The sequence below is a fragment of the Psammomys obesus genome, unplaced genomic scaffold (assembly GCF_907164565.1).
Source record: "Psammomys obesus unplaced genomic scaffold, mPsaObe1.curated_primary_1811, whole genome shotgun sequence".
Taxonomy (NCBI): domain Eukaryota; kingdom Metazoa; phylum Chordata; class Mammalia; order Rodentia; family Muridae; genus Psammomys; species Psammomys obesus.
The window spans coordinates 27,186,491-27,201,956 of NW_026596034.1; the positions used below are offsets into that span (position 1 = coordinate 27,186,491).

Consider the following 15,466-nt stretch of genomic DNA (forward strand, 5'->3'; position numbering starts at 1 on the left):
CAAAACAACTGAAAACAATCCCTATTGCCCTAAACAGCTAAAGTTTGTGGAAAAGACTATTCTTCAAATATTCATGAGAGCTCACCCATGTCTTTGAGCTGTAAATGTGAACAGGAAAAACTTAAACAGCAACAACACCTCCCCCACCCCAAATCTAAACACATAAAAGTTAATAAGTCAGTTTAGTGATAGAGCCATAATTTGAAGTCAAATCACTTTGACCCAAAACTCACGTGACATAATATTATCCTATTCTTCTGAAGAATATGGTCATTCTAAAAATTAAAATGTCTAAAAGAAATACAAAAGGAAACTACTTCTTGGAGGTACAAGAAGCTTTAGAGTATACATTAAAAAAAGAAATGAAGCATCACCTCTGTGCACAGCCGACTCCAGGCACATCAGAAGGTAAGAGAGCCTGGCTTCCCGGGACCGAGGAAGGTTTTCCACATTGCACCGATATTTTTTCAAGTCACTCTTACAGGATTTCGCCAATGAATAACTGACTTTATAATCCTGGGCAATAAGCTTTTGGCGTGTAGTTAGTGCTTCTCTACACTGGGGAAAGAATATAAGGAATGAAAGCTTAATGAGACTTAAATGTGGGTATCTCTGGTAAGCAGAAACTAAGAATCTACCAGGTTGGGAACTGCACTTTTTCCCAAAAGTGCCTATCTGTAAGTTTGTTTGAAATCTGGCTCTAGAGATGTAACTCACCAGCTGAGAGCATTTGTACCTTTTCCAGAGGACCCAGATTCCATTCTCAGCATTTACATGGTGGCGCATAGCCATCCATAACTCCAGTTCCAGGGGTTCTGAAGCCCTATTCTAACTTCTGCCAGCATATACGTGGAACACATTCATACATGCAAGCAAAATATTCATATATGAAAAATTATAAATAAAAATAAATGATAATAAAAAGAAATCTACTCTAGTATGGAAAGACTAAGGAGTAAACCACCGGTTAACTCTGAAATCAGTGAACTGTTAGCTAATTGTTACTAGAAGGACATGACATAGATTTGTGGTGGGCCCAATTAAGCTAAACTTGACACAAAGTATTCTTTCCTCTTCAACAACACTTCTGGTATAAATTTCACAAGAACTGAAGTGACAGCTGATATTATATTTGGATGTTCCATTGTACAGAACTTTATATTACTCCGAAGACGGTAAATACTTTGGATGTTTAAGAAAGTAAAAGATAGAATTGCAAAATTAGTTACTTTTTCAAAGTGTTAAAAAATTCTTATATCCATTCAGTGATAGGATATTTAAAGAGATAATAATGAAAAATTAAACAACTGGCTCTCTGTGAATGACACTGGTGTGGATAGCCTACAATACCTGAGTATGCAGAGCTGGCACTTATGTGATTCTAATTTAAAATTTTCTCCAATTTTACTCCCACATGTCATCTCACTGTATAGACATCACAATTAGAGCTTCTTCATCTTTTTGTTGTTGTTGTTGTTTAAGACAAATACATTTTGCTGGGTTTTTGTTTTTCTTTCTTTTTTTTACATTTATTTGCTTACTGTGGGGCATGTGTGTGGATGGACTACAACATGTGTGGAGGTCAGAAGACAACCTGCAGAGGTTGAGTCTCTCCTCCAATCGTATGGGTTCTGGATGAACTCAGTTCATCATGCTTGTTGGCAAGTGCCTTTATCCTCTGAGCAATTGCCAGGCCTTTCTTGCTTTTAAGATGAAGTATCACGGGTTGGAGAGATGGCTCATAGGTTGAGAGTCCTGGCTGCTCTTCCAGAGATCATGAGTTCAATTCTCAGCAACCACATGGTGGCTCACAACCATCTATAATGAGATCTGATGCCCTCTTCTTGCGTGCAGATGTACGTGCAGACAGAACATTGTATATATAGTAAATAAATAAATCTTAAAAAAAAAAAATAGATGGGAGCATCACTATATACCCAGACTCATCTGGGACTTTTAAATCCTCCTGCCTTAGCCTTCTGAGTGGGGTATTACAGCTATGTGCCATCACATTAAGTACCCAAATATACTTCATGCACTTAAACAAAAATGTCCCAACTCTGGAGGGTCCATACTGTATGAATCATAATTTGGTAAAGTCAGTTTTGTAGATCCATATTTGGGGAAAATAAAATTGTATTTGTACTAATTATATACAGATGATTTTATAATCATCATCCCCATTATAATGTAGTCACTATCACTATAGCAACACCTCATCCATATTATGTGAGATATTTCAAGCAATCTAGACACTTTAAATAGTGTATAGGAGAATATATATAGGCTATATACAAACACTATGCTATTTTATATAAGAAACTTGACCAACCATCCTTTGATATTTAATGCTTGAGTATGTGAGGGGTGTTTTGATATCAACCCTTCATAAATGCCACAAGACAACTGTATAATAGAATGTTTGTGAAATCCAGGAGTGGTGGCACATACTAATCCCAGCACTTAGGAGGTAGAAGAAGGAGGATCAGGACTCCAAAGTCATCCTTGGCTCCATGCTGAGTTTGAGGTCTGTCTAGGTTATGAGACTGTTCTCAAGAAATAATCACTCAAACCTATACCAAAAAAGGGAAACACGAGCTTCATTAAATTAGCAAAACATTAGTTCCTTTTAAAGTGGTACCTTTTCACTCATAGATTCTTCAAATTTATGGTTAAAAAGGCATTTATACACTCTTCCTTCACCAGCTTGTGTCTGTAAAATAAAACATACACATTATTACTATTAACTAAGTAGCTACACTGTGCTATATCCAGTCTAATACAGAACCTTTATTAAATGCACTGTTAATTAGAAAACTCAAGGGCATGTCAGAGTGAGTCTCTTACAATTTGATGCCAGAATTATTAAATTTTATAATCAGTGGCTCTGATAGTATTATAAATTCAAGACAGCAGGTAGAAAGGGTGGGCATACAAGTCACCAAGCCCTTTGATGAGTCAGAAAAGACAGATTGGTGGTGAAGTGGATCCAAAGCTTAGGGGTCTAGCATCTGTAAGGTACTGCATTCCATTCTCAGCACAGAAAGAAAATAAGGAAGCAAAGGAAAAAGTAGGGAGGAAATATGGACAGAAGGGCTGAAATTTGTCTAATAAATCAGCAGCCCCTATCCAAGGATTTGGTTTTAAAGTTAAATGCCCTCTATTTCCTCTTTGGCTGTTGAGGCAGGGTTTGTATGTGCAGCCCTGACTGTCCTGGAGCTCTGTAGACGAGGCTGGCCTTGAACTCATAAGAGCAACCTGCCCCTGTTACCACGTCTGGCCACTATCTATTTTATTAACCTTAGTCAAACCATATAAAAATGTACTGTATCAGAGCTTTAGACACAGGATATGAACAAGATTGCTAGGAATAAACTGTCTTTTTTCTGTTTTTTTGAGACAAGGTTTCTCTATGTCGCTCTGGCTGTCCTGGAACTCGTTCTATAGATCAAGCTGGCCTTGAACTCAAGATGTGCCAGCTTCTGTCTCCTCAGTGCTACGATTAAAAGGGGTGTGGTCACCAACTAACCAAGGTAAGAGATTTTCAAGGACTGCAATTGTTTCAGCATGGTGGCTTACACCTTTAATTCCAGTACTCAGATGGCAAAGGCAGAGGGATCTCTGGGAGTTCCAGAGCAGCTTGGTCTACGCAGTGAGTTCCAGAACAGTTAGGGCTCTGTAAAAAGACGCTGCCTAGAAACAAACAAAAAAACAAACAAACAAACAAACAAACCTAAAATTGAAAGGTAAGAGAAAGTAGAAGAAGTGACTAGAGTGTCAGAAACAAACTTAACTAGATGATCCAATCTTCTGCTTCAGTGGTTTTCCTATTTGTGAAGTCTGAGTTGGGTGTATTTCATTCTGGAATACAACACTACAGACACATTTCAAAAGAAAGGAAAACCAGCTTTGCGGTGACTCACGTTCTCACAAAAGCGTTCCCGATCATCTCGGCAGGCAAAATACAAATGTCGGTCTAGATGAAAGTCATCGGAGGACAGCTCAGCCACCCGAAGAATGGCTTTCTTGCAGAGTTCAGAGACTTGAATCTTGGGCTCTTTTTCTTCTGCTTCTTTCACCAGGCCTTTTTCCAAACATGATACTACCTCACCTTGTGAATGTGCATCCTGAAATAGCAACAATATTTTAAAACTTTCACCATACAAGGTTCAAGTAAACATTTGGTTAAAAAAATGGAGAGACTGGACAGGTGGCTCTGCAGGTAAGAAGCACATGCTGGTCTAGCAAAGAATCCTCCCTCCCATGCACAAGCTCACGTGCGTGCACACGTGTCTACACGCTCTACATGTGTCAAATGGAAAATAGAGCCACGCTTGGTGGCCTTTAATCCTGACACTTGGGAGACAGAGATCTCTGTGATTTTGAGGCCAGCCTGGTCTACAAAGCCAGTTCCAGAACAGCCAGGGCTATATATAGAGGAACCCTGTTTGGAAAAACAAAAACAAAACAAAAAAACAAACAGAAAAGAAAATAGGATTCTTGGGAATTATTTAAGATTTTTGTTTTTTAAAAAGGGTTTTGTTTATATGTGTGCATGTGTATCTGATGTGTGTATGGGTCCTGTGGTGGAAAACAGGTCACCTGGAGCTGGAGTTACAGGTGGCTGTAAACTGCCTAACACAGGAACTGGGTCTTCTATAAGAACAGCAAGAGCTCCTAATCACAGTCATCTCTCCAGCCATGATTCCTAGAAATCTTGGTATAACTCAGAACTAAAAATAAGATCTTAAACTTTTGTTTGTATGGTTTAAATGTCAGGGACACCCCCCTAAAGCAGTAGGCTTTAACTTTATTTATTTAATTATTTATTCATTCATTTATTTGCTTGTTTGTTTGTTTGTTTGTTTGTTGAGTCAAGACAGGGTTTCTTTGTGTAGACTTGGCTGTCCTGATCTCACTTTGTAGACCAGGCTGGCCTCAAAGTCACAGCAATCCATCTGCCTCCGCCTCCGTGAATACTAGGACTAAAGTTGTAAGCCACTATGTCAGACTTGGCTTTAAATATCTGTCATTACATTATTTTGTAGTTCATAGATGTATAGCCAGAAATTCTTAAGAAATTACATTAACTCGCTATTATATGAACATAGTTTATGTCAATACTGAAATAACACTGCAGAAATACCTATTCATTTACCTCTAAAAGTCGATTATCTTCCACTAAGAATGCTTTCAGTCAAGCCTGAAAGACAACTGATGGGTAGGCTGAGATGACTCAGCTGGGAAAAGCAATTTGCCACCAACCTAATGTCCTAAATTCAATCCCTGGTATGTACATGGTAGGAGAGAAGTGATTCTCAAGTTGTCTTCTGATCTCCCTGTGTACCATCACACACACACACACACACACACACACACACACACACACACACACACACAGAGAGAGAGAGAGAGAGAGAGAGAGAGAGAGAGAGAGAGAGAGAAGGCAACTGCAATTAAAAACCAGAACTGGGATTACTGAGATTGTAGTTGTGTGCTACCAAACCTGAGTTTCTATGCTTTTTGGTTCTTCTCATTTATCAACTGAATCATATACAAATATTTGACAATGCTGACTGTGTGTCTAAAGGTAGGGATGTAAGTCAGTGGTAGATGCTTGCCTAGTATACACAGCTCATGGATTCAATCCCAGCACTGAGAGGCTGTGTGTTTGGTAACACTGTAAGGTGCACTGGGCATGTTGTCACAGGTCTATAATCTTAGCACTGATTTAGAGGTGGAGGCAGAAGGATAAGGAGTTCAAGGTTAGCCTCAGCTACACAGCAGGCCTGAGGCCAAACCTGGGTAACATGAAAGGAAGAAAGGTGTACTGAGGATGTGGCTCAGCTAATAGAGTGCTTAGCATACAAAGGCCCTAGGTTCCATCTGTCGGAGCATACAAATCAAACAAGGTGGTCTATAATCCTATCACACTGGAAGCAGAAGCAGAAGAATAAGTTTTGAGCTCTCAACATGTGCCATGCCAGCTTGTGACACATGAAATCTTATTAATAAAAACAAACAAACAAAAACCACAAAACCTCTGGGAGATGGCTGAACAGATAAGCAGATAAAGTGTTGCTGTGTAAGCATGAGGACCAGAGTTGGGATCCCCAGAACTCACCTATCAACCAGAGGATACAGTGGCCCACCTATAAACCCAGCATTCTAGAGGCAGAAGAGATCTAGTAGCTAGATAGACTAGATCAAACAGTGAGCTTAGAGTTCAAGTGAAAGCTCCTGCCTCATTATTTAAGGACAATGACTGAGGAAAACACCAACATCTCCATCCCACACACATGTACACACACATATAAGCATACATACATGTGAGCAAGTATACATGTACAAAACACATTGCATACACATGCAAAAAAGGGGTTAATTACTGAATATCACATATAAGATTCTCTAAAGCAACTTAAAAACTTTACGTATTTGTTTTTTTTTTTTTTTTTTTTTCGTGTAGCCCTGACTGTCCTGGATCTCGTTCTGCAAACAAGGCTGGGCTCAAATCCAAATATATCCACTTGCCTCTGCCTCCTGAATGCTGGGATCAAAGATGTGCGCCGCAACTTCGAAGCTTGTTTGAGTTTTTTGTTTGTTTGTTTTTTGTTTTGTTTTTGAAGACAGGGTTCTTCTGTGTAGGATACTGTCCTGGACTTGCTTTGTAAACCAGGCAGAGATCTCCCTGCCATTTTGTTTAAGACAGGACCTCAATATGAATCTTAGAACACACTATGCCTTGAACTCAGAGATCTGCTGGCCTTAAATTTAGAGATTTGCTTCCTATGTGCTGGGATTAAAGGCATGAGCTTGGCTAGATTTTTCTTAATATGTTTTGTGCTAGAGATTAAATCAAGGCCTTGGGAGGGTGTGGCATTTGCACAGGTGTTATATGTGAAGCTCAGAGGACAATTTATGGAAGTCGGTTCTTTCCCACCTCCCTGTGGATCTAGAAAATTAAACTCAAAAGTCAGTAGACTGCAAATGTCTTTACAGTCTGAACCAATTATTTAAAAAAATTTTTATTTTATTTTAAATTGTGTGTATTGGCATATATGTGAGTGCTAGTGAGTGCTGAAAACCAAACATAGGTCATCTGCAAGAGTAGTGTGTGTTCTTAACTCCTAATAAAGTTTTATTAATTATATTGTGCTAAGAAAAAAGTCTGCCTGAGAAATATTCACATCTTGCATTTAGAAGCATTTAGAAGTTTGATGAGTTCTCCCCGGCCCTTCCTCCCTCCCCCCACTTCTTGTCTTTCAACCAACAACACTAACCTCTGACAGTGAGAAGAGGCTGGGCTTTTCCTTTGAATAAACCATCCTCTAGTTTGAAATTTCTGTTATTTTTTGTGCTAACCTCCGTGGACTGAAGGAAAGACTCAACTATTCAAGGTGATTGGTTACAAGCAGGAAATACTAGAATGATATATCAATGAACGCACAGAAGAAGGCTGCAGCACAGATCCACAACCAAGTAGATCTGGTGGCCACATACTATTCTCTTCATGATGTGAATCATTTATACTTTCACTTCTAGACACCTGCCCTTTCATTTTGACATTTACTTAGAAAATTCAAAAGGTTTTAATAATGTATCTTCTTTGTTCTAAAATTCATTTTGGAAAAAAATAAACTGTCAAGATTGGACGTCATGGTATTTTACACACTTATGCAGAGGAAGGATGAGAACAGATGACCCATGAAGGGATACTGTTTCTCTCTGTTTCCTGTGGGTGGAATATGACCAATTAAGCCAGGTTCTCACTGCACTGTATTTGCCCATGAAGCCCAGATAAATCTACCCTTCTGTCTTCCATTGCTTCTGTTAGGTATTTTGTTACAGCAACACAGAAAATAGCTAGTATAAATTTTTTGTTACAAACCCACGAAATGTCCTATTAACCAATCAGCCTTGTATCGTAGGAAGTGCCTCTACAAGTTTCTTTTAATTTGAACTTTAAGATCAACTCAAGTCCTAGTTTTCTCCCATGTGAGTTACACAATGGTTTTCATTTACCAAGTTCACATGTCTATAAGAGAAGTAAATACAGTAAATACCTTTTCACCAAGACGAATGCTGCCACATTTCAAAATGTTGATGTCATTTTTGCAGTCATCCATGAAGCCACAGATCAAACGGTAATCACTGAAAATGATGGCTGTCATTTTGGTAATGTACTGATGACACTGATATTCAGTGATGTTGCCTCGGTGGTCCACCAAGCAGGAAACCATGTAACCTTTTCCAACTGGTTCTTCAGCACATTCTTTAATCTGTTCAAAAAAAAAAGAAAGAGAGAGAGAGAGAGAGAGAGAGAGAGAGAAAGGGAGGGAGGGAGGGAAGGAGAGAGAGAGAGAGAGAGAGAGAAAGAAAAAGAAAGAAAGAAAGAAAGAAAGAAAGAAAGAAAGGAAGAAAGGAAGAAAGAAAGAAAGAAAGAAAGAAAGGTGGCTGCTTTACACATGTAAAATAAAAAAACCCATATTCATATCAAGAAACTTATTCTGTTGTTGTTGCTAGAAATAGTATCTCACTGTATAACCCTGGCTGGCCTGGACTCTCTTTGTAGCAGGCCATCCATCAATTCAGAGATCCACCTGCTTCTGTCTCCTGAGTTCTGAGATTAAAAGCTCTTTACATAGGAGACAAAAAAAAGGAGGATTTTAGAAATGCATTGATTTTAAGGAAGGAGAGCATCACCCCATGATATGATAAAGACATAGACTTTGGCTCTTACCCATGGTTCCTCATAACCACCCTCCCCCAGAGGAAGGCCACAGAAACTAGGATTTCTCTTTGTTGAGACAGGTCATTAATGTTCTACCACTTCGTGTCTTTCAATACTGGAAGATGGTATTTTCTGGACTCAACTATGGTTCCCAGGCAGTACGTCACAAGAGGCTTCTTATTCATGGGGTCATGTCAGCACCACAGAATGCTGCATAGACCAAGAAGAGTGCGGACAGGCCTGCCTGGATTTCCCCACCCATTTTATATTAGTTATACAATGAAGTCTCCACAAAAGTCTGGAAGAACACGGTTTAGAGAGTTTCTGGATAGCTAGATTCCTAGAGGGTGGAGCACCCAGGAGGAGGGGCATGGAGCTTGAGGCCTTTCTCATAGACCCTGACTTAGGTATCTTTCAATCTATATCAATGTTTCTGACTGAACCTGTGGGAAGCGGTGTCAAAAACCTTTTCACAGGGGTCACCCAGGAGCATCGAAAAACATAGGTTTCTACATTATAATTCATAAGAGTAGCAAAACTACATTAGGAAGTATCAATGAAAATAATTTTATGGCTGGGGTCATAACATGAGGAACTGTACCGAAGGGTCACAGCATTAGGAAGGTTGAGAACACTGCTCTATATCCTTTCAAATGCCATTTACAAGGAGCCAGGGAATGAGTTCTCCTCAGTCAACCAGTCAAAGACATTATGGGAATCACCCACCTCCCTTTTTGAAACAGGGTCTCTCTATAGAGTCCTGGAACTCACTCTGTAGACCAGGCTGCCCCTGAACTCATAGATCTGTCTGCCTCTGCCTCTGCCTCCTGAGTGCTAGGATTAAAGGTATGTGCCAATTTTCTTTTCTGTTTATTCTTCTCTTACATACTACATCCTGACAGCAGTTTCCACCCCCTCCTCTCCTCCCAGTCTCCCAACACACACACACACACCTCCCCTCTCCTCCAGATCCGGTCCTCCTCTGTTTCCCTTCAGAAATGGGCAGACCATGCAGGGACATCAGCCAAACATGGCAGAACAAGTTACAATAAGACTAGGTGAACCTCAAGTTTTTAACCGGTCAGAAGAACTAGTTAAATCATCTCAGGATCATGTATTGCAGTAAATGCTTATAATACCAGCACCTTGTAGCTAAGGGATTTTGAGTTTAGAAGTTAGCCTTGACTATAGAGTGAAACTGTGTCTCCAAAAGGGAGAGACATAAGGAAAAGGGAGAGAAGAAAAAAAGAAACCCAGTCCTTACTCCAGGGCTTCCTGCTGGTATCTAACATTTCAACTGTGGGGTCTGGCACTATCTCAGATGGGCAGGGTCAAAACTGAACTAAATTAGAGGAAACGAGTCTAGTGCAAGCTACTGAATTGGGAGCTTAGTTGGTGGCGGGGGGTGGGGGGGGGGAATCTCTATACATCTGACCAGAAGTCTCTATATTGGTTGTGATTTGAGACAACCAAAGCAAAACGTTGTTTTGTTTTTACATGACCTTACCCAGAGCTAAAGTTAGACTAGGAAGTTTTAATCATTATGCAGGATAGTATTTTCCCCCTTTTATCTCATTAACTTTTTTAAAAATATTTTTTATTTTTTATTTTTATTAATTACACTTTATTCACTTTGTATCCCCCCATAAACCCCTCCCTCCTCCCCTCCCTAGCCCACCTTCCCATCCCCTTCTTCACGAATGCCCCTCCCCAAGTCTACTGATAGGGGAGGTCCTCCTCTCCTTCCTTCTGATCTTAAGTCTATCAGATCTCATCAGGAGTGGCTGCACTGTCATCTTCTGTGGCCTGGTAAGGCTGCTCTTCCCTCAGGGGGAGGTGATCAAAGAGCAGGCCAATCAGATTATATCAGTCCCTCTTCCCATTACTATTTAACCCACTTGGACACTGAACTGCCATGGGCTACATCTGTGCAGGGGTTCTAGGTTATCTCCATGCATGGTACTTGATTGGAGTATGAGTCTCTGGGAAGACCCCTGTGTTCAAATTTCTGGTTCTGTTGCTCTCCTTGTGGAGTTCCTGTCCTCTTCAGATCTTACTATTTCCCACTTCTTACATAAAATTCCATGCACACTGCCCAAACCCACACACTTATGGACACCTGATCTTTGACAAAGATGCCAAAACATACAATGGAAAAAAGACAGCATCTTCAACAAATGGTGCTGGTCTAACTGGATGTCTACATGTAGAAAAATGCAAATAGATCCATACTTATCACCCTGTACAAAACTAAAGTCCAAGTGGATCAAAGACCTCAACATAAAACCAGACACATTAAATCTATTAGAAGAAAAAGTGGGGAAGACCCTAGAACTCATTGGTACAGGAGACAACTTCCTGAACAGAACACCAACAGCACAGGCTCTAAGAGCAACAATCAATAAATGGGACCTCATGAAACTGAAAAGCTTCTGTAAAGCAAAGGACACTATCATCAAAACAAAACGACTGCCTACAGATTGGGAAAGAATCTTCACCAACCCTTTTTCTGACAGAGGGCTAATATCCAGTATATATAAAGAACTAAACAAGCTAAAAAGCAGCAAACCAAGTAATCCAATTAAAAAATGGGAAACAGAGCTAAACAGAGAATTCTCTGTAGAGGAATATAGAATGGCAGAGAAAAACACTTAAAGAAATGCTCATTAACTTTTAAGATTAACAGAAAAAATAGCATAAAGTCATCAAAATATTTAACAATGGGAATGGGGGACTAGTATGTGTGAGTACCTGGATTTGATTCCCAGGAATATCACACACACACACACACACACACACACACACACACACACACACACAGGAGAAAAAAGGGGCTAGGCAGCCAATTTATTACATCATCAGAAAAATGCTTCAGTCATACTTGTCTGACCTGAGAGAAAAGACAGGTAGTTTTAATGTTCAGTGATGAAAAGTGGATAACTTTCTTTGTAGGTATTATTGTGATGATTTTTTTTCTCCCTTAAGAAGCTTTTTCAGCTTTAAAAGATGATAGAAGGAGGAATAAAAGGTTTTGTTGGCAATCATGTGATTCCTGGAAGTTAATTTTCCTGGTTCCGGTATAACATCGCTGTTGGGAGAGGCTAGTGTCTTTGGCACTTGGATGTTTATAAATCTGTAACACCAGAAAAGGTCACAGGAAGACACTGCCACTAAATAATGAAGGGAGGGCAGCCAAATTCAAGGAGGGAAATTATTCTGGCGAACATGTATATGCTCCAAAGTAGATTTCTATAGGGCAACCAAGCAGCATATACTTACTGCTGAACCACAACAGGGCAAACAAATGTGTACGCATCTTTGTATCTATATACAGGTACCCAATTGCATCCAAAAGAGGGACAACAACTACTAGTAATTAATAATTCTATAAGATAGTTTGGAACACACATAGGGCAAGCCTAAGTTCATTTTTTGTTAGCTTTCCATTATTAAGCAAATACCTCTTCTCATGGGATTTTAAGGTTACATAGACATCTAAGAGATTCTGAAATAGGATTAAAGCTAAAATTGAAAAACAATTCTTGAGATTGCTACTCTATTCTTAAGCACCAAAGTACAAGGAGGGGTCATGATTTTGAAACAATAAAATATCTGATCCAGTATGAGAAGGTCTGAAGAAGAAAGTAAGTTGTATCACACCCCCAAAATGACTTATTCAAGGATCATAATTACGGGTTTATAAAGGAAACAGTATCTTCCTCAAGTGCTCTGGGGAAAGGGTCCTCACTTACTTGTTAGTTTGATGACCAGTCACTATGCTGCAAGAACCCAAGTCTATAACTGTAGTGTGGAAAAACTCCAAGTTTTTTCTTTCTGATACTTACATTTCATTAGTTAGAAACATCTGGCATTGCAGAATTCTAATACGAATTAAAAAAAAATATCCCCCTAGTCAACTGTGGGGGCATCCCACAGAGCGCTGTGGATCCCAGCACTGGGAAAGTAGAGGGCCTCTCGGTCCCAGGCCAGCTAGGGTTATGCTGTGAGACCTCACCTCAAAACAAAACACCAGTACAGAGACATGCAGTATCATTAATTATTTTTGTCTTTATACTCAATTTAAAATTACATAAACATTAATAACCGTTAACCTTTTACACACTAATACACATTACCTGATACATATGTTCAACAGATCCAAGTGCATAGCCAAATCACTTAGGACGGTTCATAGGCCTTCAGGGAAATCTACTCTAGTTACCTCAGCAGCTGTACCCTATATCTAGGAAACACCCAGAACCTGATCTCATCCTACTGTGTCAGTGACTAGTCACAAAAAGAAATCTAATTAGACATCCTTCTTTGTTTTAGTAAATAATCTTTTTTAAAAAATTGCTGCCACACTTCTTGTAGTACAGCCAAGTAGATGAGAACTCCAAGAAAGGAAAAGTAACTGAGGGGATGGGTCAACAGATTCCACTTTGTCTTACAAATCACAATATCCACAAAATTACTTCACACTTTACCTCTGAAATAGTTGACTTGCAAACCTCTCTAGCCACAGATTCAAATTTGGGATCAGTAGTCAGGTTCAGCTTGTAATTCCACAATAACTGGGTTCAAGAGAAGAAAAGAACAAAAGAAAACAAAAACCTTCTGGTAAAACATCATGAAATTTGTCATCAATTATTATTTTAAATGACAAAAACTAAACTATACAGTCATATAAAGCTCATTTACATTTTCAATAACACATAAAAGTCAGCACATTCATGAATAAAAGCATAAAATATATACAAACATAATTAAAGCAGCACCCACTGTGGAGATGTCCTTTTTTCTACATGACATGTTTTTAAAACTATGAATTAAAATTACAAGGTACAGGGGCTGGAGTAATGGCTCAGTGGTTAAGAACATGTACTGCTCATGCAGAAGACAATTCCCAGATCCCAGGTTCTGAGGCTCATAACTGCTTATAACTTCAGCTCCAGGACATCTAACACTCTCTTTTCTCCATGGACACTGTATCCACGTACACAAACCCACAGGTAGACACAATTTAATTAGAAGTAAAAAAATTTTTAAAATTATGTGGTATTAAAAAAAGAAACCTAAATATGAAAATAGTCCCTGATAAGGTTCTGAAGCCTGACCTAAATGCTTGGATGTGGTGGTGCTTGTCTGCACTCTCCTAACATGAACCTTAAGGAGAGTTGCTGGAAGTGGCCCACACCTGTAATCCCAGCCCTCTGGAAGGCAGAGGCAGGTGGAACTCTGTGAGTTCAAGGCCAGACTGTCTACAAAGTAAGTCCAGGACAGCCAAGGCTACAGAGTAACTCAAACAAAACAAAAAAAGAGTTGCTCAGATTTTAGTTTCCAAGAAAATTCATCCTTATTTCCTGAAAACACTTGATTAATCATTGGTCACATGGTTAATTACTTGACTGATTTAATGTATAGGGGTGTTTTGCCACCCTGATGTATCCATCTCCTTTGAAGGTGCTACTACACAATAGGTATTTTAATGAAAGAACTTTAAAATAAAGTTGTTGATTTGAGAAGCACAGAACTAATTCTTTTTATATGGTAATTGTAAAAAAAAAAGCCATAATTATTATCGTTCAAACCTTGTGTTTCTACAATGAAGTAGCATTTATAAAGTTCCTTAAACAAAGCTTATCATCCTTTTAAAACTAGTAGAATCAGAGAAAATATAAAGCTTCCAGAAAAAGATGACAAAGCATCCCAAAATCTGTCATCATATTTACAAAGCACATATGGTGAGTTACTGAAATCCATACTTACATGATTGCAGTCTGAAGAAATTTCATTCTCAGGCTAGAAGGAAAGAGAGAGAGAGATGTTTAAAAAACCAAACAAACACTAAAAAAACCAACAGCTCGAGTTTTCAAACACCACAAAAATAAAGTCAAAACCAGAACCCGAATATCTAATCAAGTATGTCTCTTCAGTACAAGGGGTAAACTGCAGCCAACACACATTCCAGATTTCTGAGGACAAATTTACCAGAAAGGTATATATGAGACACAATCCCTCCTCTATCAGTAGTACAATGTGAAAATGGGAAAACACACTAATGCAGTAATGGAACAGCAACAAGACTCCTCATTTATATGACATTTTCTAATTTTGAATGCTAAAGAGGAGGGGCTGGAGAGATGCTTTCTCGTCTCAAAGACTGGAGCTCAATTTCCAGCACTGACATGGCTGCCCACAATCATCTGTAACTCCAGTCCAAGGGATACAATTCCCTTTTCTGGATTCCGTAGGCACTGCACACATGTGGTACCCAAACGTACAGTCAGGCAAATCGCAATACAATAGAATTAAAAACAAGCTGAGCAGTGGTGACACATGCCTTTAACCAGCACTCACTCAGGAGACAGGGACAAGTGGACCCCTATGAGTTTGAGGCCAGCCTGGTTAAAGAGCAAGTTTCAGGACAGCCAGGGCTGCACAGAGAAACCATGTCTTGAAAAACTAAAATTAATTAATTAAACCTGAGCCATGTGCACTGAGAAGACAAAGGCAGGCAGATCAATATGAATTTCAGGCTAACCTCTGCACAGTGAGAACCTGTCTCAAACAAAACGGAACATCACACAGAAGATGAGTATGGGGGTTGTTTCATTGACGAAAATAGACATCTAAAAACCAGTGTTACTAAGGTGTGTATGGTGGCTCACTCCTGTATTTCTAGCACTTCGAGGCTAAGAAAAAAGAATGGCCACAATTTTGAGGCCAGCC

General features: G+C 39.3%; 1 protein-coding gene across 1 annotated transcript in view; it reads right to left on the reverse strand.

The window, feature by feature from the left end:
• The window catches only part of Glg1 (golgi glycoprotein 1), a 103,084-nt gene that overhangs the window by 37,186 nt on the left and 50,432 nt on the right, over positions 1 to 15,466 (reverse strand). Inside the window, exons 2-7 of the mRNA XM_055620827.1 lie at positions 14,504 to 14,536; positions 13,222 to 13,308; positions 8,067 to 8,282; positions 3,924 to 4,127; positions 2,642 to 2,713; positions 375 to 558 (exon numbers count right to left, since the gene is read on the reverse strand). Of these exons, the coding sequence (XP_055476802.1) occupies positions 375 to 558; positions 2,642 to 2,713; positions 3,924 to 4,127; positions 8,067 to 8,282; positions 13,222 to 13,308; positions 14,504 to 14,536 (796 nt within the window). The remainder of the gene's footprint in view (positions 1 to 374; positions 559 to 2,641; positions 2,714 to 3,923; positions 4,128 to 8,066; positions 8,283 to 13,221; positions 13,309 to 14,503; positions 14,537 to 15,466) is intronic.